The sequence below is a fragment of the Dendropsophus ebraccatus genome, chromosome 12, assembly GCF_027789765.1.
Source record: "Dendropsophus ebraccatus isolate aDenEbr1 chromosome 12, aDenEbr1.pat, whole genome shotgun sequence".
Lineage (NCBI taxonomy): Eukaryota > Metazoa > Chordata > Amphibia > Anura > Hylidae > Dendropsophus > Dendropsophus ebraccatus.
The window spans coordinates 44,342,764-44,366,800 of NC_091465.1; the positions used below are offsets into that span (position 1 = coordinate 44,342,764).

A 24,037-nucleotide genomic window follows, 5' to 3' on the forward strand; every position below is an offset into this window, starting at 1 on the left:
TGCACATGCGCTGAACAGAGAAATACTGCCCCCTGCAGTCACATGGACACACAATCCCACCCTATGATGTCCGATATACTAAAGATGGAGCCGGCTCTAAGACAGTCATGTGACAGAAGCAGGGCGTTCCCTGGTGACGTCTGAGGAATGCGGACACGCCCCCAGGAGCTGGAGAAAAATCCTCTGGTTAACCCTTTCTGTGCTGGACATCCCATTACAGACTCTAAATTTTGTTGGCCAATAAAAGTATCACTCCTATAATACTTTGATCACAAGTATTTACCACAAAATAGACTCTAAAATACATAACTTGTCATCATTATTAATAAATGTATTGGAAAAATGAGACAGCTGTACAAGGAGGATACATATACTGTACACACATAATATACACAAATACACACATAATATACACATATACCCATATAATATACACATATACACACATAATATACACATACTATACACATATATACACATAATATACACATATATACACATAATATACACATATACACATATAATATACACATACACACATAATATACACACATAATATACACATAAACACACATAATATACATATACACACATATACACACAATATACACAAATACACACATAATATACACATATGCACACATAATATACACATGTACACACATAATACACACATAGTTACATAGTTACATAGTTAATACGGTTGAAAAAAGACACATGTCCATCAAGTTCAACCAAGGAGGGGATGGATACAGGGAAGGGGGAGGGGTGATAGGTTCTATACATATGCTTTTATATTATTTTGGTCTAAGAACTTGTCTAGCCCTGTTTTGAAGCCCTCTAATGTTTTTGCTGTGACCAGATCCTGTGGTAGACTGTTCCACAGATTCACAGTTCTCATGGTAAAGAAGGCTTGTCGCCTCCGGAGATTGAACCTTTTTTTCTCCAGGCGGAGGCAGTGCCCCCTTGTCCTTTGAGGGGGTTTTACCTGGAACATCTTTTCCCCATATCTCTTGTAGGGGCCATTTATATATTTAAATAAATTAATCATATCTCCCCTTAAACGTCTCTTCTCCAGACTAAACAAATGTAATTCTTTTAATCTCTCCTCATAACTAAAATGCTCCATTCCCCTTATTAGTTTAGTTGCCCGTCTTTGTACCCTCTCCAGCTCTAGAACATCCTTTTTATGAATCGGGTTCCAAAACTGGGTGGCATACTCCAGATGAGGCCGCACCAAAGCTTTATAAAGCGGTAATATTATATCCCTGTCCCGTGAGTCCATGCCTGTTTTAATGCATGACAATATCCTGCTGGCCTTAGAAGCAGCTGACTGACATTGTGTGCTGTTCTGTAGTCTATTATCTACAAGTACACCCAGATCCTTCTCTATCAGCGACTCTCCCAGAGTAACTCCCCCCAGGACATATGATGCATGTGGGTTATTAGTACCCAGGTGCATAACTTTACATTTATCCACATTGAACCTCATTTGCCAAGTGGACGCCCAAACACTCAGTGTGTCTAAGTCATCCTGTAACATCTGCACATCCTCCATAGACTGTACTGTACTACAAAGCTTGGTGTCATCTGCAAAGATAGAAACATTGCTGTTAATTCCATTCTCAATATCATTAATAAACAAGTTAAACAAAAGAGGGCCCAGTACTGACATATATACACATACACAAATACACACATAATATACCCATATACAGATATAATATACACATACACACACATATACACACATAATATACACATATACACACATAATATACACAAATACATACATAATATACACAAATACACACATAATATACACATATACACACATAATATACACATATGCACACATAATATACACATACACACATAATATACACATATACACACATAATGTACACATACTATACACATATACACACATAATACACACATAATATACACTTATACACACAATACACACATAATATACACATATACACATATAATATACACATACACACACATATACACACATAATATACACATATACACACATAATATACACAAATACATACATAATATACACATATACACACGTAATATACACAAATACACACATAATATACACATATACACACATAATATACACATATACACACATAATATACACATATGCACACATAATATACACATACACACATAATATACACATATACACACATAATGTACACATACTATACACATATACACACATAATATACACTTACACACAATACACACATATACACACATAATATACACATACACACATAATATACACATATACACATACAATATACACATATACACACATAATATACACATATACACACATAATATACACAAATACATACATAATATACACATATACACACATAATATACATCAATACACACATAATATACACATATACACACATAATATACACTTATACACACATAATACACACATATACACACATAATATACACATACACACATAATATACACATATACACACATAATGTACACATATACACACATAATATACACAAATACATACATAATATACACATGTAATATACACAAATACACACATAATATACACATATACACACACATAATATACACTTATACACACATAATACACACATATACACACATAATATACACATACACACATAATATACACACATAATATACACATATACACACATAATATACACATATACACACATAATGTACACAAATGCACACAGTACGATGATACAAAAAGACACACAATGTAAATAAAAAGGCATAACAGGAGCACAGCAAGTGCAGACAAAGATGGGGCTCAGTGCAAAGTGCCAGAACAGATATGCAGTACATAAAAGACACATAGCAAGCAGGACCTGCAAATAATAAATAACAGAGCACAATGTTAGCAATAGAAAAAAACGGAAATAGAAAAGAAGGACAAGTGGAAGTGTGTACAGAACCATGACTGTGCTGGAGGGAGGATGCTAGTGAGAGAAGTGAGCACAAGGGATGAATAGTGTAATAGGAGGAGGGTAAAGAGATGAGTGTATGTGGGAATGAAAGTATGGGAGTGTTAAAAGAAAAGAGAATGAAAAGAGTGTGAGAATATGATTGATAATAATTGAAGTGTGACAGTGTGCAAAGGTTGAGACAACATAAATGAATGTATATACTAAAAACTTTGGGAGACATTTACTAAGGAGTCTAATGTGTGTGACTATTCTAATGAGGATTGGTGTGTATTTTGTTCAAATATCTTGACACTGATTTATTAAAATAGCACTGCCATAGTGAATGCTTCTAAGTAAAAAGTCACAAAAATTGCGCAAGCATATTTACCTGGTACTGACCAGACGTGTTTGTGTGACTTTTTAAAAAGTCGCAAATAATAAATTGGGCGCTAATCTCGGATTATGCCAACTTTTGGGTAAATACTCAAAACAGGCAGATTAAAAAAAGTTGCATCTAAAAAAATATTCACCCGTCGAATACTGGTTCATAAATAGAATTTAGACCAAAAATGGGGGAAATATCCAAATATCTATGAACTGGAGAGAATGGAACGGCTGCACATCCCATCTATGGCTGATACTAATGCCGCTAGGCCTATATTAAAAATCAACACCGGAGTGTCTGTATATGAATTGATCAAGCCATAATAGCCCCGTGTACCACCGTGCAGGTCCTCTGGTTCACACGGGTCCCTACGCTAACTCCACACTGTGTCGGTCAGCGACCGCCAACCCCGCAAAGCGTGCACATGCAGGGAAGGGGGGCCATGGAACGGCCCTGCAACCCCAATGTCACAGGACCAGACCCAAAAAGCCCCACCAAAACCCAGCCAGCACCACCGGCGGGGAAGGCTGCCCCCAAACGATACAAGTATGGATATGGTATTACACTTACCATTGCTGCTCTCACAGAATGGGAAAGATATAAGGTCCAGAGATGTGAGCACAGGCATATCCTGCTAATTTTGGTCATGTGGGTCTTATAAAGGAGTGCGAGCTGTTCAGAGAGGGAGAACTGTGAAACACGAACTGGAGAGAATGGAACGGCTGCACATCCCATCTATGGCTGATACTAATGCTGCTAGGCCTATATTAAAAATCAACACCAGAGTGTCTGTATATGAATTGATCAAGTCATATTGCCCCGTGTACCACCGCACAGGTCCTCTGGTCCACACGGGTCCCTACGCTAACTCCACACCGTGTCGGTCAGCGACCGCCAACCCCGCAAAGCGTGCACATACAGGGAAGGGGGGCCATGGAACGGCCCTGCAACCCCAATGTCACAGGTCCAGAACCCAAAAAGCCCCACCAAAACCCAGCCAGCACCACCGGCGGGCAAGGCTGCCCCCGAACGACACAAGTATGGATACGGTATTACACTTACCATTGCTGCTCTCACAGACAGGCCCGTATCTGCCATGAGGCGAGGTGAAGTGTTCGCTTCAGGCGGCAGATAACACAGCCCTTGAGGGGGGCGGCATCAGTGTCCTGTGTCCTTATCATTACAACTACACTCACCGGCCACTTTATTAGGTACACCTGTCCAACTGCACGTTACCACTTAATTTCTAATCAGCCAATCACATGGCGGCAACTCAGTGCATTTAGGCATGTAGACATGGTCAAGACAATCTCCTGCAGTTCAAACCGAGCATGAGTATGGGGAAGAAAGGTGATTTGAGGGCCTTTGAACGTGGCATGGTTGTTGGTGCCAGAAGGGCTGGTCTGAGTATTTCAGAAACTGCTGATCTACTGGGATTTTCATGCACAACCATCTCTAGGGTTTACAGAGAATGGTCCGAAAAAGAAAAAACATCCAGTGAGCGGCAGTTCTGTGGGCGGAAATGCCTTGTTGATGCCAGAGGTCAGAGGAGAATGGGCAGACTGGTTCGAGCTGATAGAAAGGCAACAGTGACTCAAATAGCCAACCGTTACAACCAAGGTAGGCAGAAGAGCATCTCTGAACGCACAGTACGTCCAACTTTGAGGCAGACGGGCTACAGCAGCAGAAGACCACACCGGGTGCCACTCCTTTCAGCTAAGAACAGGAAACTGAGGCTACAATTTGCACAAGCTCATCGAAATTGAACAGTAGAAGATTGGAAAAACGTTGCCTGGTCTGATGAGTCTCGATTTCTGCTGCGACATTCGGATGGTAGGGTCAGAATTTGGCGTCAACAACATGAAAGCATGGATCCATCCTGTGGGGAATATTTTCTTGGCACTCTTTGGGCCCCTTGGTACCAATTGAGCATCGTTGCAACGCCACAGCCTACCTGAGTATTGTTGCTGACCATGTCCATCCCTTTATGACCACAATGTACCCAACATCTGATGGCTACTTTCAGCAGGATAATGCGCCATGTCATAAAGCTAGAATCATCTCAGACTGGTTTCTTGAACATGACAATGAGTTCACTGTACTCAAATGGCCTCCACAGTCACCAGATCTCAATCCAATAGAGCAGATTCGGGAGATTCGCATCATGGATGTGCAGCCGACAAATCTGCGGCAACTGTGTGATGCCATTATGTCTATATGGACCAAAATCTCTGAGGAATGCTTCCAGCACCTTGTTGTATCTATGCCACGAAGAATTGAGGAAGTTCTGAAGGCAAAAGGGGGTCCAACCCGTTACTAGCATGGTGTACCTAATAAAGTGGCCGGTGAGTGTAGTTACGGCTCAGTGCCCAGCCGTGTTTCCTGTCAGTTGCCTCATGAGAAGCGCTGAGGAGGCACTGGAAGCCTCGTATTCACAGGTATTCACATCACATAAGACATAGATATAGTGTCTCCTGCTGTTAACCCTTTCAATAATGCAGAGTTATTATACTCTGCATCACTTACACACTGTAGAAAAGAAAAAGTTAACAGCAGCGGGGACGCTATATTATGTCTTCTCTGCCCTGCCGAACTCCGAGCTGACCTCAGCATAGTGCAAGAGCAGGAGAAGAGGCATAAAAGTCATGTTCTGCTCTGCTGTTAACTCTTTCTGTATTGCAGAATGGAAGTGATGCACAGTAATACTCTACATTCTGCAGTACTGAAAGAGTTAACAGAGCAGCCCGTTTTATGGCTCTTCTCTGGCTCCTGATGTCAGAGGTCAGAGGTTATCTATAGTGCTGTCCCATACACACTGCGATGCTGCACTGTGCCTGTCCTGGATCTTCTCTCCCTGACTATTACTCTGAGGTCCCTGCAGTTTAGACTGCTGTCAGGTCACAGGATAGGAGACTCAGCTGAGGCATTAATCATGTTGAATGGGGGGACCTGGGAGTGCTGGAGTTCTTGTATAGGGAATGTGAGGGGCACTATGGGCATGGTGATATTACAGGGAATGTGAGGGGCACTATGGGCATGGTGATACTACAGGGAATGTGAGGGGCACTATGCACGTGGTGATATTACAGGGAATGTGAGGAGGGCAGGGGGCTTTGTCAGTTCTCGCCTCAGGCAGCAAAAAAGCTAGAACCGGCCCTGCTCACAGAATGGGGAAGACATAAGGTCCGGACATGTGGGCACAGACGTATCCTGCTAATTTTGGTCATGTGGGTTTTATAAAGGAGTGCAAGCTGTTCACAGAGGGAGAACCGTGAAACACGAACTGAAGAGAATGGAACGGCTGCACATCCCATCTATGGCTGATACTAATGCCGCTTGGCCTATATTAAAAATCAACACCAGAGTGTCTGTATATGAATTGATCAAGCCATATTGCCCCGTGTACCACCGCGCAGGTCCCTACGCTAACTCCACACCGTGCACATGCAGGGAAGGGAGGCCATGGAACGGCCCTGCAACCCCAATGTCACAGGACCAGACCCAAAAAGCCCCACCAAAACCCACCCAGGGACCCATGTGTATCAGATACCTGCACGCGGTACATGAGGTAGTGTGGCTTGATCAATTCACATACAGAATTCTGATGTTTTTTATGCAGCCGAGAGGTACTAGTATCAGCCATAGGTGTGAGGTGCAGCACTCTTTTTCTTCCCTGAACCGTATTTTGTTTCTCTCTTTTCTCCGTGTTTTGCACTCCTCCTGGTGAGATCCACATGACCGCAATTAGCAGGAGACACCTGAGTGCTCATGGTTTTAATCCCTCCTGTCTGTCCCATTCTATCTTTGATAGCTATGGTGAGTGCAATACCTTATCCAGACTTGTGCTGTTTGGGGGCAGCTTCCTCCGCCGGTGATGCTGGCTGGGTTTTGGTGTGGCATTTTTGGGTCTGGTCCTGTGGCATGGGGGTTGCAGGGCCGTTCCATGGCCTCCCTTCCCTGACTGTGCACGCCTGCGGGGGTGGTGGTCGCTGACTGGCACAGTGTGGACTTAGTGTAGGGACCCATGTGTATCAGATACCTGCACGCGGTACATGGGTTAGTGTGGCTTGATCAATTCACATACAGAATTCTGATGTTTTTTATGCAGCCGAGAGGTACTAGTATCAGCCATAGGTGTGAGGTGCAGCACTCTTTTTCTTCCCTGAACCAAATTCAAATATCTATTATTAACCTAAAAATAGGTGCAAAGCTCTTGATAAATTAGCCCCCTCTGTGTGTATCCCACAGACATAAAATAACCATCCAAAGGATAAGTCCACCTTTAATAGGACTGCAGGAAACTCAAAATGATGAGGTACATGTGTTTGTTCAAAAAGTCTTTGAAATAATCCATTGTTTATTCTTTCCAGAAAAAGGTATAATAAGTATTAGAGGTCACAATACCCTGTGTCAGAGAAGGCAGACATTTAGGCAGTTAGAGGTAGTCTACACTTAAAACAAACACAAAACACATGACTGTATTAACCCCTTAAGGACCACGGGCGCACATTTATGCCCCCGCTGCCTGGGCCTTACGCCCTGCCGCGGTCCCGGGCTATGGAGCGGGCTCAGGAGCTGAGCTTGCTCCATAGCAGATGAGGATCAGCTACTATCTGCAGCCAGGCCCTCACCCTCAATGGCGGGCAACCGCGATCTCGCGGTCGTTGCCATTAACCCCTTAAACATCGCGATCACTCCGTGACTGCAGCGTTTAAGTGTAAGTGACAGGAGCATCTCCTGTCACTTACCGATCAGGACCCCCGCAGCGTGTCTGCGAGGGTCCCGATCGCACACCCTGCCTGACTGCCGGAGGCATACACCTTACCTACTTGCAGTCTGATCTTCTGATAGAGTCTGCCACCGGCAGGCTCTATCAGAAGATCACAGATTACACTGATCCCTGCTATGCTATGGCATAGCAGTGATCAGTGTATTCAATCTAATGTATTGATGTAAAAGTCCCCTAATGGGACTATAAAAGTTTAAAATAAATAAATAAATAAAAGTTTTAATAAATGTCCCAAAGCCCCTCTCCCAATAAAAGTGAAAATCACCCCCCTTCCCATTTTATACAAAAAACACATAAAAATTATGAAGTTAATAAACATATAATATACTGTAGCGTGCATAATCATCCGATCTATTAAAATAAAACAATATTATTTCAGCATGGTGAACGGTGTGAACAAAAAAACGGTAAAAAAAAATGCAGGGATCACTTTTTTTAAATTACATTTTATGTAAAAAAAATTATAAAAAGTGTTCAATACATCCAATCTAGAAAAAAATGTTAGTAATAAAAACACATCATAGACATCATGGCACAAAAAATGACACCCTACACGACCCCATTGGTGAAAAAATAAAAGTGCTATAAGAGTCACAATAGGGCCATTTTAAATATACCTATTTGGAAAAAAAAAACATTTTACTGCTAATAAAAATAGTAAAACGTTAGAAAACCTAGTAACCATGCATATCGCTGTGTTTAGACCGGCCTATAGAATAAGGAAAAAAATGTCAGTTTTACTGTAAAGTGCATTAGGTAAACATGAAAGCCCCCCCAAATTTGCGGAACCACCATTTTTGACCCAAATTCACCCCAAAAAATGATGTTTTGGGGGTTCTGTCAATTATTTAATGGCAGATTGAAAGATGCCATTACAAAGTACACCTGCTCCTGAAAAGGTTATGGGTCTTAGAAGGCGAGGAGGAAAAAACGAAAACACAAAAGTGACTATTGACCCGGTCACTGGGTACTCCGGGCAAAATATATTTTTAAATATGTTATTACATAAAGAAAGTTATACAAATCCCTAATATACACTGTGCAGAGCGCTCACCTGCCGCCCGGTCCGGGCGGGGTGAGCGCTCATGCTCCTCTTCCCAAGCAGCTTTCTTCATCGTGCACGGGACCGGGCGGAGGGCTAAGTGCTGAGACTGTCTCATATTACTTCATCTCAGTGCTCAGTCCCCCGCCTGGTCCCGGGCTTGATGAAGCAAGCTGCTTGGGAGAAGGGGCAGCTGCTTAGGAAGAGGTGCATGAGTGCTCACACCACCAGGACGGGGCGGCATGTGAGCGCTCTGCACTGGGCCAGTTGACGGGCTCTAATGAAGGGAGGAAGATTGGGAGAAGGTGCATGAGCGCTCGTGCAAGGGACCGGGCAGGGGGTTTAGATGAGGGGCGGCAAGTTAGGGGGCGGTGCAGGAGTGCTCACTCCGCCGGGACTGGGCGGAGGGTGAGCACACCTGCAGGGGACTGGGCAGGGGGGAGACGGGCGGCTAGTTGAGGTGAGCTTCACATAAGGAGCGCTCACCCTACTGCAGCAGCTGTAATAGGACCAGGCAGGGGGGTGGGACAGAGGGAGGGGGGACATTACCAGCACAGGGAGGGAGGGAGAATGGGCGTATATTCTAATGCTATACTTTTACATGAGCTGGTGCACACACTTAAGACGTGACATCACATTTTTTTTTGAGGAAGTGAACCTGTCTGAGCTACTAAATTGAGGAAAATAGCACTATATGTGCATTTCCCATAATTAGTGTATATTAGGGATTTGTGTAACTTTCTTTATGTAATAACATATTTAAAAATACATTTTGCCTGGAGTACCCCTTTAAGACCATTTCAGGCCTGGTCTTTAAGGGATTAAAAAATGTTAAAAACAATGAATCAATAAATTAGCTCCTCCTCTTTTAGGCTATGTTCACACAATATATTAATATTGTTAACAACAGTAATGAAAACCATACATTTGAATTGATTTCAATGCAATAATGGCCATAATGTATACACATAGGGGGAGATTTATCAAAGGGTGTAAAATTTAGACTGGTGCAAACTGCCCACAGCAACCAATCACAGCTCAGCTTTCCTTTCAGCACTGCCTAAAGCTGAGCTGTGATTGGTTGCTGTGGGTAGTTTGCACCAGTCTAAATTTTACACCCTTTGATAAATCTCCCCCATAGTATACACTACAGCCGTTGTTGAACTGCGGCCGCAGCAAAATAATGAGCACTGTGTATAAAAAGGACTCTCAAATTTTTATGCTCTTTTGCATGTGATTGATGGTAACTCTTCGCTGAACGTAGGGTTGACTTGTAAAATAGGCCAAAGACGTCTAAATACATCCACGATCCGATAAATGACATATCTTCTTGTTATAAATTCGAGAAGTGCGGTATCTTCTTGTTATATCATTTTAAGGAAATCAACATCAGTCTTGTAGACTTTATATGTGAGTCGGATATTTTTCTCATTGTTTAAAAAAACAGAAATGGATCCAGATCCTGTAGAGACCCATGCCAAACGATAAGAATATCATCTATATATCTATCCCAATCTGCACTGCATTTAATATGTGGAACCTCATCTGCCATAAAGAGGTTTCTTTCCCACAGCCCCAGGAACCATTTGCATATGCAGCCCACCCCCATAGCTGTACCCTGGAGATGTAGGTACATGAAAAAAAAGATAGGTCATGACAAAGGTTAGTACATACTTTTAAATCCACAACTTTAAGCTGTGACTATGTTTTATGGAGAAATATAGTGATTACATGTCACACATTACCAAAACATGTAAGGTTCCAGCTGTAGGTCCTCAAACTTCCTTAACACATTTGTGGAATCTTTAATCCCTTGGTGCTGCAGCTACTTTAAGCCTTAATGACCAAGCTCATTTTTAAAAATCTGACCACTCTCACTTGTGTGGTTATAGTTCTGTGATACTTTAATGTATGCTAGTGATTCTGTTTTTTCGTAACATATTGTACTTTATGTTAGTGGCAAACTTTGGTCACTATGGTGTGTGTTTTTTGTGAAAGACATCAAAATATCATGAAAAAATTATAATTTCTTTTTTTAATATCAAACTGACGGTATTCAGCATGTTGTAAAAATAACATAATAAATGATTACGACAATACCAAATTTGTATACTTTTCTACATAGCAATGCCTCTGGCCTGGGGCCTTCAAAGGGCAGAAGCTTGGACCTTGTAGCGGGACTTTTGATCAGGTGAGTATGGGTGCACACCCCACCAGAACCCATTACATGTCGCTGTCATGACTTGACAGTGGCATAAAACAGGTTAAACGACCTGGAGTGGTAAATCACCACTCCTGGTAGTTGCAGCAGGAGATCAGCTGTCATACTGACAGCTGATCTCCTGCGATGTCAATGCAGAAGCCCCAGAAACGCTTATTCTGACCTCGACAGGGTCAGAATAAGGCCCATCTGCAGTCACTAAGGGGCAAAAATAGTTAACTTACTGTACATACCAGTTCTAAAATGTTGTTGGAACCTGACAAGATGGGTCATCCTGGGGAGGTTCTTGGGGAGTAAGTATATGGTTGCTATCATTGGATGTTCCACCGTCAGTCTGTCAAATATTTTTTTGGAGAGTACTCCATTTTCCAGTGCCCATTCTAAGATGTTCCGAAGTTCCCATCTGTATTGGGGAAGGGGATTAAAGGCAATGTGCATATAGCAGGTACGATTACATACATGCCTAAACATCTCCTTTTCATACATTTCTGTTAGACATATCACCACATTGCCACCTTTATTTGATGGTTTTATCACCACATTCTTCAATTCGCCAAGTTTCCTAAGTGCTTTATGTTGTGCACCTGTTAGGTAAGATTAAAGGTAAGCTCAGCTTTTAATCAGCTTTTTTTGCCTAATGAAACTTATTACAGAGTTTCTTAAAATCGCTTGTACTATTGATTTCTGCTAAAATATTTTAAATGAAAGTTAGGGCCCTATTACACCAACAGATTATCTGACAGATTTTTTTGAGCCAAAGCCAGGAATTAACTATAAACAGAGAACAGGTCATAAAAGAAAGACTGAGATTTCTCTTCTTTTCAAATCCATTCCTGGCTTTGGCTTTAAAACAAAATCTGCCAGATAATCTGTTGGTGTAATAGGGCCCTTACACTTTAAAGCGGCACTATCAGCAGGTTTTTCGCAGAGAACCTGCTGATATGCCGCAGTAGCAGAGGACTGCAGTAATACATCACCATTAGTTTAACCCCTGTACGCCCCCGCATTGTTTGTAAAATTGCTAAATGCTCTTATGCAAATTACTTGCATAAGAGCATTTAGGGCGTTGCTCTGGGCCGGTGAGCATCGCTGCGGCCCGCCCAGCCAACCCCTTTCCGTCCCAGCCACTATGCATATTCATAACTGCATAGTGGGCTCTATACATGGCGGCTGCGCAGGGAAGCAGTCCCGTCAGAGATGGAGGTCTCTTAGGACGTAAGTATAAAGTAAACTTTATACTTACGTCTTCAGGGACCTCCGGGAGGAACGGCGGTGGCCGGGGGGGGGGGGGTTCACGCATGCGTGGGAAGCAGCCCGTCTCCGACGGGACTGCTTCCCTGCGCAGCCGCCATGTATAGAGCCCACTATGCAGTTATGAATATGCATAGTGGGCGGGACAGCAGGGGGGGCTGGAGGCGGCGCGGCGATGCTCTCCAGCCCTGAGCAACGCCCTAAATGCTCTTATACAAGTAATTTCCATAAGAGCATTTAGCAATTTTACAAATAATGCGAGGGCGTACAGGGGTTAAACTAATGGCGATGTATGACTACAGTCCTCTGCTACTGCGGCATATCAGCTGGTTCTCTGCGAAGAACCTGCTGATATTGCCGCTTTAAGCCATAGAGGTGTTCTAGGGGAGGGGTGAGAGGCAGGTAGGATCTTGTGCACCACAGACCAGACTGGGGCAGACTGTCTTATTTGAACAGAAGGAGAGTGGGACCTATAGAAGGCCTTCACTAAACCTTCACAGGAGCCAAGTAGTGCACCAGCAAGAGCAACTTTGAAGTTTCAAAGGTCAAGCCACCACTAAGGGTATACCAGTTGGGAGGCCAAAAAATAGAGTAGATATGTGGACTGGCTAAACACCGCCACCCCACCACCACCACCAGCCCTGGTGGAGTAAGGCAAGATTAATTCTAGGTGGATTTTTATTCCAGTAGAAGGATCTAAGTAACCCCTCCAGGTTCTTAGGGGGGAGAACTGGGGAAGCATGAAATAGATACAGGAATTTAGGGAAGGACACATCTTTTTGTCCCAAAGCATATGTGTACATAGCACACAAAGGTCAATAATGGTTTCATCGGGCAAAAACTGCACGCAAACTAGGCATTTAGAAGACAATGCTTTACTGGTAGCTCAAAAATATAGTATTCAGCTTTTACAGAATAACTCCATAATATGACATTTACATGTACAAGGGACTGTAGTAGTAAACTTATTTCAATTTGTCCATTTTATCCACTTTCCATGGATAGTCCAAATAAAATAAAGCTTTGTTCACAGGACTCCTGTTACATGGATTTAAGTCCATTAAATGTTTGAGCATATCCATAGCCTCTGATGTCAGTTTTTTCCAGTGCCAAGCTAAATGGTCATGTCTTCCAGTTTCTTGCCATATAATAAAGTCATCAAAAAATGGGTCGGATGATAATGTTTTTTCCCATGGGAAGTATCCTGTTAGCAAACAAAAGAGAAGCACTCCAAAGGCCCATGCATCAAGAGTGAAATCGATTGGTACAGCTTCTCCATTTTGAGTATTGCTTAATTCTGGTGCAGTGTAGGGGATGACACCTGATACAAGTTTTAGCATTGTACCCTTTGGACGAGTTAAACCAAAGTCAGTTAGCTTGATTCTTTGACAATCAGGACCACAAAGAAGGACATTTTCAGGTTTGACATCTCTGTAGACCAGACCTCTGCTATGAATAAACTCAAGGGCGCTAACCAGTTGATGGGTGCATACTTTAGCAATTGGTTCTGGCACGCCTTCCTATAATAAGGAAAATATAAGTGAAAACAAGCAAAACCTTATAGCAAATAAAAATTAGAGAATTCCATCATGCATTTAAAATATAGCCTTAATCAACTTCTATACTTGCTATGTTAAAGGAGTTGTTCTATCACAGACAGATCCTTTTGGAAGATGATATAGCCCGATAAAGATGGGGGGCCGGCATGAGGGAGGGCTGGAGCGGTCCGTATGGCCTCCTGAAGATGACGCGACGGTGAATATAATGCACCACACTTCCGGGGGTGGGGGGAACACAGGAAGGGGGCTATTCACTTACATAACACACATTACAAAGTTGTATAACTTTGTAATGTGTGTTATTTAGTGAATAAATGTTAAATGCCGCACTACCCCTTTAATGGATCAGTGCTGGCACGAGGATGCCGTTGGTCTGTTTTTAAAACTGTCTCCTGCCAGCCTTTTCTTGAACACTGGCGCGGGTCACTGGGGGGCAGTCGGCCCCCTCCCCCTGGTTTGCCGATGACGTGGTTTTGGGCTATTGGCAGGTGTGAACATCCATCATGCCTTAACTTTTTTATCTCGTAGGGATAACTTAGCGCCAGAGGCTGTCTGGCAGCAGCATAACCCCCCGCTCCACGTAGTGTCTGATAACAGTCAGCTGAACCTTATTGAAGGGGTATAGGCTTTTTTCCCACTACATACATACGAGTGCAAACAATGGCCGTTGTTGTAAAACCACTGCCAGAATTAATGTTTCTTGATCTTTAATTTTGGCCATTGTTTTACAACATTGGCCGTCGTGTAGTGTTAAACAATGGCCGTTCACTAAAGAACGGCCATTATTAGTACATAGTAGGAACATAGCCTAAGGCTGAGACAAGGATTTATCCCTAATGGGAAGCAAAGTAAAGGGTGTAGACAGTATAATCCTTGATGATTTAATTGCATGTGTAAGTGACTCATCTGTGTTAATTTGTTAATGTCATTGGTGTAAATTGTAAGGGGACACACAGATGGCAAGTGGCCAGAATGTGGCATTATAAGCATCAAGTTTTTGGCTGTGGACAGACTCACTCTGCTTGCTTTATGGAGGGGGATCTTCATCAACATGCAACATGCATACCCTACGCATGCTATGCTTTTGAAAAACTGCCACTTAACCTAAAAATGGCACTACAGTAGGTCAGCAGATCATTGTGCTTCAACTTGCTGAAAGATAATGGTTATGTCATCGATGGTCTGCTTACCATCGACAGTTGGAGCAGCAGCAGATCGCTGCTGACTTCAGTGGGCCAATCGAACGATCTAAGGATTGTTCTAGCTGCCCCTCCTGCTCTTCCCCGCTCACTGTCTGTGCGTGTAATAGTGCATGGAACATTGTGGCGTGTAATATGGGCTTCAGGGGTTATCTACCTAAGGGCGAAAAAATTTTAAGCTAGCTGGTCTTACTCCCCCCTTACTCTTCTTGAGTATTTTGAGCCAACTCGCGTCTTTTTAGCTGCTGCCATTCCTGAGTTACACGTTTTTCTAATTGCCAGTCTATAACCAAGATAGGAAACTAAATTTCCCATCATGCATTTTCCTGATTGGTCCATTTGCGTACCTGCCCCCATAGCTTTTTTTCCTGCCCACTGCTCTCATTACCATTACACAGTAAACATAGGACTGTTTTTTTCCACTGGTCCACTGGTTTTGCATTACACCCCCATGTATGTATTCCATACTAGCTGATGATGTAGAGCTGACACGCATGGTGTAGCAGAGCTCACATGAGCATGGTTTACCTATGTGGTGCATAACGGGAATCTGTTTACCAGGGGGTGGGGGGTGTAGTGTAGGTTTAGATGTTTACTTGCTGACTGTGAATGAAAACATTCTAGTTCCATCCAGACTCTAAGAATGTCTTTAACACTTACAATATACAGAGGTGAGACACTGACAGCAAGCAGAGATAGAACTATACCTTTTCATATTACAGAAACCTAGGCTCAGGGACTCATGTAAGTCTATGGAAGCAGCACAGGTGCATGGAGATGATGCAGACTATGTCTCCTGGGGGTCGGGTTACCAAGTTAATAGACAAGCTAACCTGGCCCCCAGAGAGGAGATCACATGTCCCAAAGGGGGGGGGGGGATGAGGGAGCTGAGCATAGTCTGAGTGGACTGAGAGTAGAGGATTTTAGACAAGTGTCGATAAGAATGAGAAAAAAACAGAGAAAGAGTGCAGGATAAGTTATACATGTATATTAGACATAGGGTGGTATTGGGAAGGGGGATTGTTTAGAATATTGTTTTTGTTACCTGGATAACCCCTTTAAATGGTTGCACAACCACTTTAAAGTAAGAATCTGGAAAAAAAACCATATATACAAACCCATAGTACATGACTTGAGGGTGCAATACATGACAAAGGGCATCTCCTTTGATATTCTTTGTTATGTACTACCATTTAGGCCCTGCACTAGGTGTGATACAGTGTATGCTTTATTAAATGACACCTGAACAAAGATGAATCCATAAATGTAGCTTGTAAATGTTAGGACAAATTGATCCTGTGAGTCTTTACAAAAGTCATAAAAACCATCGGAGAGATTTATCAAAGGGTGTAAAATTTAGACTGGTGCAAACTGGTCAACCAATCACAGCTCCTCTTTCCTTTCAGCAGAGCTGGAAGCTGAGCTGTAATTGGTTGCTGTGGGCAGTTTGCACCAGTCTAAATTTTACACCCTTTGATAAATCTATCAAATCTATACTATCGTATTCTTTCACACACTTTTTTTCAATTGTCTTACTGTTGGCTTTATAATGGAGATAAGGTCTTGATGCAGAGCAACTTCATACAGGAAACCATAGTGCTCAGAAGATTCAAATGCAATGCCGAACATCCCAATGATGTTTGGGTGAGATGAAAGAGAGAGAGCCACACAATATTCATAGAGAAAGTTTTGCTTCTTGGTTAAAGTCTTTGGCAGGAGTTTTAAAGCCATGGGTGTTCCTTAAAAAAAAAAGATATGTTTTTATATCATTGAACTTCAAGTCAAGTCAAACAAGTTAAGTTTATTACAATTGAAATCATATCTATAAACAAATAAATAAATAAAGATGTTATCATATATTTTTTCCAGCGCACCCCACAGGTGCTTGGTTGGACTGAGATCTGGGGAATTTTGATACCTTGAACACTTGTCATGTTCCTCAAAACTTTCATGAAAATGTTTTGCAGTGTGCCAGGATGCATTATTCTGCAGAAAAAGGAGATGCAGAAAAACTGCTGTAATAAAGGGGTGTAATTAAAGGGGTAGTGCGGTGCTACACATTTATTCACTAAATAACACACATTACAAAGTTATACAACTTTGTAATGTGTGTTATTTAAGTGAATGGCCCCTTTCCCCGTGTTCCCCCCACCCCCAAGAGTATGGTGCATTATACTCGTCGCATTACTGTCGATCCCGGCCACCATCTTGGGACAATGACATAATTTTCAGGAGGCTGGCCGGACCAATCCAGCCATCCCTTATGCTGGCCCCCCTCCAGCGCGTCATCAGCTGCTCAGCCGCGATTGGCTGAGCATAACTGTGCCAATCGCGGCTGAGCAGCTGGTGACGCGGCAGAGGGGGGCCAGCATGAGGGACGGATGGAGTGGTTCGGCTGGCCTCTCGAAGACGACGTCATTGTCACAAGATGGCGGACGGGGATCGACACGAATGCGGTAAGTATAATGCACCAACACTTCCGGGTCTAGCGTGGGTGGGGGGAAACACGGGGAAGGGGGCCATTCACATACATAACGCACATTACAAAGTTGTATAACTTTGTAATGTGTGTTATTTTGTGAATAAATGTTTAGCACCGCACTTCCCCTTTAAACCCTTTTTTACCCATGCGGAGGCAGTGCCCCCTTGTGGAAGTTTTACCTGGTACACTTTTTTACCATATTTCTTATTAAACAAGTTAAACAGAAGGGGGCCCAGTACTGAACTTTGGGGTACATCACTTATAACCAGGGACCATTCAGAGTAGAAATCATTGACCACCACTCTCTGGGTACAATCATTAAGCCAGTTTTCTAAACCCTTAGACCTTAGACTCTATGAGGGACAGTATCAAGCACTTTTGATACACTATATCCACAGTGAATAAGGTAGGGAGAAGTATGCCTAGATCAAAGTCCTACTAATAGCTGTTTTATCATGTTGCATGTAATTATACAGTTGAACACTAGATGGCACTAATATACATGCTATCATGAAACTCCCTCAGTATGTGCTACATCTCAACTGCATGTAATTTTCTTGTTGATGGCACAGTTATATCTCGTATTACAGGGGTTAGATGATATAGACATAGTAGCCTACTAACTCTGTTGTACACCTGTGCCATTGGTTGGATTAAATAAAAGTGGTAGTTCTTTGAAACTATGTGGCACACTTAAGTACTCGGATTATAATGAAGATGAGCAGCATTAGTTCCATATTGAGTGTATGCTGAATTATGGGTCGCCATCTGCACCTTAGAACACAATATCAGAACATGCATTATATAGGTAATTGGGACGTATGCATTTTGTAATATGTCACATTATTTGTGCACACATGCGTCCTAGGTCTATCTCTCATCCTTGCCTTTTGGTAAGTTAACATTTTGTTGTACTGACATAGAATCTGATGTACTTAAGATCCTCAACCTTCTTTCCTTTAGCACTGAGGAAGCCATGCCCCCATGGTGAAACATGTAGGGATAGAAAGGACCAGGTCCTATTGGTCATGCTCTCATTTATGGATGATAGTTCTACAATATATACCTTTTTTAAAAAAAAATAATTTAGAAAACATCTTGTTAAAAGGTCCTCTAGTGTTAGGCTGCCCTGTTTCCTTAGTGACCAGGTAAAGCACTAATTCAGTCCTATGCCTGCTTACTTACTGTTGCAGTCCTGTTTTTTCTCTATTTGATGTGCCACTCCTGCCCACCAGCTTTATGGTTTATGTATTAATATGCCCATGCCCAAAACTATATGTGGGGGAAACAACGAATGAAAGTAGACTAAGACTGAATACCCACAGATTGACTACATGGTTTAAAAGATTGATTTACCCATACCCTAACATTTCGAGGAGGCCAAACGATGTAAGGGACCTCATAATGTAAGTGGACCATGTTCCCAAGTTCTAGAGGGGTGTGGATGCAGAAGCTAAATACCCTATTACCCAATGGTTTGAATCTTGATTACCCTTTGAATGGGCTTACAGATTAACCCTTTGACCAAAATGACCCAGTGGACCGCACCAATTTTCATCTATGCACTTTCGTTTTTTCCTCCTCCCCTTCTAAGAGCTCTAGCACTTTCATTTTTCTATCTACAGAGCCATGTTATGGCTTGTTTTTTTCAAGAATAGGTGTACTCTGTAATGGCGTCTTTCATTCTACCATAACATATATGACAGAACCCCCAAAATATTATTTGTGAAAATATAAACTGGTGAAATTGGTAAAAAGAATGCAATATGGTAACTTTTGGGGGGTTCCTGTATCTACGTGATGCACTATACGGTTCAAGCGACATGATACCATTATTCTATCGGTCAGTCTGAACACAACCGTATGCAGGTTTACACAGATTTTCTAATATTTTTTTTTTTTTTTTTTTTTTTTTATTAAATCCTTTTTTTTAATTAAATCCTTTTGTTTGATTAGTAATAAAATGGCCCTATTGTTACTCCTATGACGGTTTTATTTTTTCACCTACGGGGCTGTATGGGGCATAATTTTTTGTGCCATGATCTCTAGTTTTTATCAATACTATATTTGTGTAGATCGGATGTTTTGATCAGTTTTTTTAAATATTTTTTATATATAATGTAACAAAAAATTGGTGATCCTGGCTCTTTTTTCCCTCTTTTCGTTTACACCGTTCACCATATGGGAAGGCGATTGTTATATTTTAATAGATCGGACAATTACGCATGCTACGGTGTATAATATGTTTATTTTTTTCATTTTTATAGAGGTATTTTTAAAAACATTTTTACTTTTTTTTTTTACACACTTTAAGTCCTCTTGGGGGACTTTTACATGCAATCTTCAGATTGCATACACTGATCATTGCTATGCCATAGGCATAGCATTGATCAGTGTTATAGGCGCTCTGCTCATTGAGACTGCCTGTGGCTGACTCAATGAGCAGAGCGCCGATCAGACCGCACAGAGGAAGGTAAGAGACCTGCAGTGGTCCAATACAGTGATCGGGACCCCCCTTAGTTACACTCATGTTGCAAAAGCACCCTGGAGGCTGTGCTGACAGGCAGAGAGTTGTGAATAGCCACGGCCCAGATTATTAGTTAGACTTAGTTTCAGCAGCTAAGGTTTCTACAGAACTCCAAAACTAAACAAAAGCCCCCCACCCCACCCCCCGAAACAGCCGGTTCAGTTGCGTTGCCATCTTTAATTCAGCCAAGGGGTGTATCTACAAAGAAGAAAGGTGGGAAAGATGAAAAAAGAGGTGCTGCAGGCCTAGGGTGTGGCTGCTTTAGGCCCTGCCTCTTTGACCTTGTGCCCCCAAAATAAAAAATAAAAAATTAAGCAAATACTGTCACAAACAGCCAAATGAACCCCGACACAGGACATGGATTGAAGGCAGCCATGCTGTTTTGGGGGGATTGGGAGTGGGTATAAATTCACTTTAAGGCAATTTTTTGTTGTCTACCAAGATCAAAATAATTTACTGCACCCTGACAAAGCAAGATGGTCTCATTTTTTTCACAATTTGATTTTGAGCTCCATGCCATTTACAAAGACTGCTATGCTCTGCGTATTAATGACCATTATTCTGGCATGATTCTGCTATTTATCATGCTAAGTTTCTGCTATTTATCTTCAATATATACTTCCATATAAAAGCTACCTATTCCGAGCACATTATAAAGTAGCCCAAAAATGTATACACCTTTAGGCTATGTTCACACGTAGTATGAAACCGGCCGTTCTGTGACCTGGCCGGGTCACAGAACGCCCGGTCTCAGAAAAGATCATCCCGGCCGGTACTGAAGATGATCTATGCGCCACAGAGCTCTGATATGGGCGCACACTCCATAGTGTGCATTGACAGGGTTTTGACATGTCAGTTTTCTACGGCGCCGCTAGGGATTACGGCCAGAGTGTATACCATGTATATACACTCCGGCCAGGATTCCCTCGGAATGCAGCAAAACAGAAGTTCCGTACTAATTACAGCCGTTGCAACAACAGCCGTGATTAGTACGGAGCTTACGTTGTGTGAACATGGCCTTAAAAATAAAAATTATATACATAAAAGTCTGTCTGTAAATCATGCTTTACCTCCGCAATCACACAAGGTGTCAGGCTCGGACTGACCCACAGGGGAACAGGGGAATCCTCTGGTGGGCGCCCTACCCCCTTTTACTTTTAGCCATGACTTGTCCCCACCGCATCTATCAAACAAACATTTTAGGCAACACATGTTTCCGTTCTTGTGCTATAGGACACAGACACAGCTGACTGCAGCAGTGCCTTGTACACTATGTGTACACTATGTATGCATATAGGTAGTGTGCATTTCTTTATATCTGTGTATAATTTGTGTATTGTGCATATTTGTATGTAATATGTATGTACATGTTATGTGCACTCATTCTTACCTCCCCCTCCCATACCTAAACCTACTGGGACTCAGCTTCCAGGTGTCAATTAAGCAGGGAGGGTGGATGGAGAAGACAGTCAAGCTAGCAGCTATTCAGGACCTTGGAGAAGCCTCTTTGACTTTTTGCACCAGAGAGCAAAATCATTTTCTAGGAAGCACAGACAAATATATTTAGGGTACCATGTGTCTTCTTGACCTAACCCTAACTCTAACGCCACTCTTGGTCGGTCCCAAAGCCACTGGAAGTAATTTTTGTCTGGGTTCTGAGTACGCCACAGCCCTGGCACCTCCAGCTGCAGTGTAACGGACCAGCTGATGGATTGCACTCTTAGCCAGTCAGTGACTGCAGTGGTGGTGCAGCGGGCGTTTCATCAGCCGATCCATGACATTGCAACCGGAGGAGCTGTAGGAGGCCGGCAGCTGTTGGATATCATTAAGCAAGCGCTACAGCGCACTGGGACTGGTAAGTATATTTTCTTTTTTCATGTTCCTGCACCCCCCTGCCTACCTATGATTAGTTTGTTTTATGGGAGTTCTTCATTCAAGAAAGTTAAATGGCACACTATGCGGTCTGCATAGTGACTGACAAGTTACTAGAAGTGAGCTAGCAATCCTGGTCACATACACAACTCTGTGCAAAGTCGCTACAGTAATGTGGAAGGTTATCTGGTGTACGTAGGGTGGGCGCCAAAAAAATCTAATTCCCTGGTGGGCCAAACGTACCCCAGCCAGACACTGCTATAAGGGGGGAACCTGCTAACCCCACTCCCATAGACCCATACCCCCAAAAAACACAATCAACACATGTTTGGCGGAAATTGCTGCACTTTATTTAACATTGTAAACATAAACAGGGAGGCCCGACACAAATCACGCCCTTTCAGCCAGGAAACTAAAAGCGACCATTTATAAAAGCGACCATTTACTGAGGGTAGCCCGGACCAGACCTGCCCTCCCCCATTGGCAGCAGTGCTCCCGTATAGGAGAACTGTCCCTGTCAATGAGGCCCCTAACCTAAAGTGCAAACCTGGGCTGAAAGGATCGTGATTTCCGCCTCACAATAGCACAGTCAGTACAACCAAACATACAGATAAATACAATAAATACAATATATAACAAGGGTGGGAGGGTGGGATCTTGAAAAAGTGCTGTATCCCCCTGGTCTGGCTACCTGTCCTTTTATACTCTACTCAGCTCACTACCTCTACCAGGTATTCCCTCCGCATACTAATGACCCCTTTGTCTCTACACAAAGGCCATACCTGTTTCCCCCCTCCCCCACCCTCTTTCAGGGGCCATTTTAGTTGTAACCAAACAACTGCCACCATTACGCTCGGACTTCAAACTAACAAAACCCCACTAACCCTGTTGTGGTCGCAGAGACCCCCCTTATGGCTCCTCGCTGGGAGGCCCCTTTATCCCCAACTCGTCACACTTGTGTTCAAGGTGGTCACCATTAACATAAAGACTTTTACATGAGAAACGTTGGGTCAGGAACTGTGTCTTTAAAAAAGAATGGTCCAATTAAACTGCAGGTTGACAGTCTACGCTAGTCATTCAGCCCCTGGTAAATTACTTTATCCTATAGCTCAATAAACACAATTGTGATGATTTACTGTACAATTTAGTTTAAATTATGCCTCATCAGACCAATTCAGTTTCTCTACAGACTTATTCTCATTTGTTGGAATTCTCGTGTTGAAATCACTTATTGTACCACATTCTTTGATCAGGGTCTTCTTCGTTTATGGCATGTAGCAATCAGGGAGGTAAGATCTCCAGTATACTCTTAAGAATGCATTGTATACTTGATCTGCTAACTTCTGTCTTGCAGATATCGAATATATTTGGGTGGACGTTTGTGGTGATTGTGAAAAGTTTTACAACACCACATCCAAGGAAGCAGGACTTGTGCGCAAGCAAAGATCTGGAAGGTGATGATTTGGCCTCCACAAAGCCCTTATCTCTACATCCAGTCTGTCTAGGATTACATGAAGAGACACGGGGCAAGCCTAGGAGATATTTGGTTAGTACTCCAAGATGTCTGCTGAGTTTCTTCATACACTATGTACAAGTGTACAGTGAAGAATTGATGCTGTTTCAAACAGGGCCGGCTGCAGGTTTTTGTGGGCCCTTGGGCGAGAAAGCCTCAACAGGCCCCTTTGTATAGCACACCTCGGGGCACACCTACCAAATAAAGTTTGACAAAATAC

General features: G+C 42.6%; 1 protein-coding gene across 2 annotated transcripts in view; it reads right to left on the reverse strand.

The window, feature by feature from the left end:
• Positions 1-13,543: 13,543 nt before the first annotated feature.
• The window catches only part of LOC138769132 (serine/threonine-protein kinase SBK2-like), a 29,977-nt gene continuing 19,483 nt past the window's right edge, over positions 13,544-24,037 (reverse strand). For both annotated transcript variants that reach the window (XM_069947375.1, XM_069947376.1), the window contains exons 3-4: positions 16,960-17,162; positions 13,544-14,185 (exon numbers count right to left, since the gene is read on the reverse strand). In XM_069947375.1, coding sequence (XP_069803476.1) covers positions 13,631-14,185; positions 16,960-17,162 — 758 coding nt within the window. In that variant the 3' untranslated portion in view covers positions 13,544-13,630. The remainder of the gene's footprint in view (positions 14,186-16,959; positions 17,163-24,037) is intronic.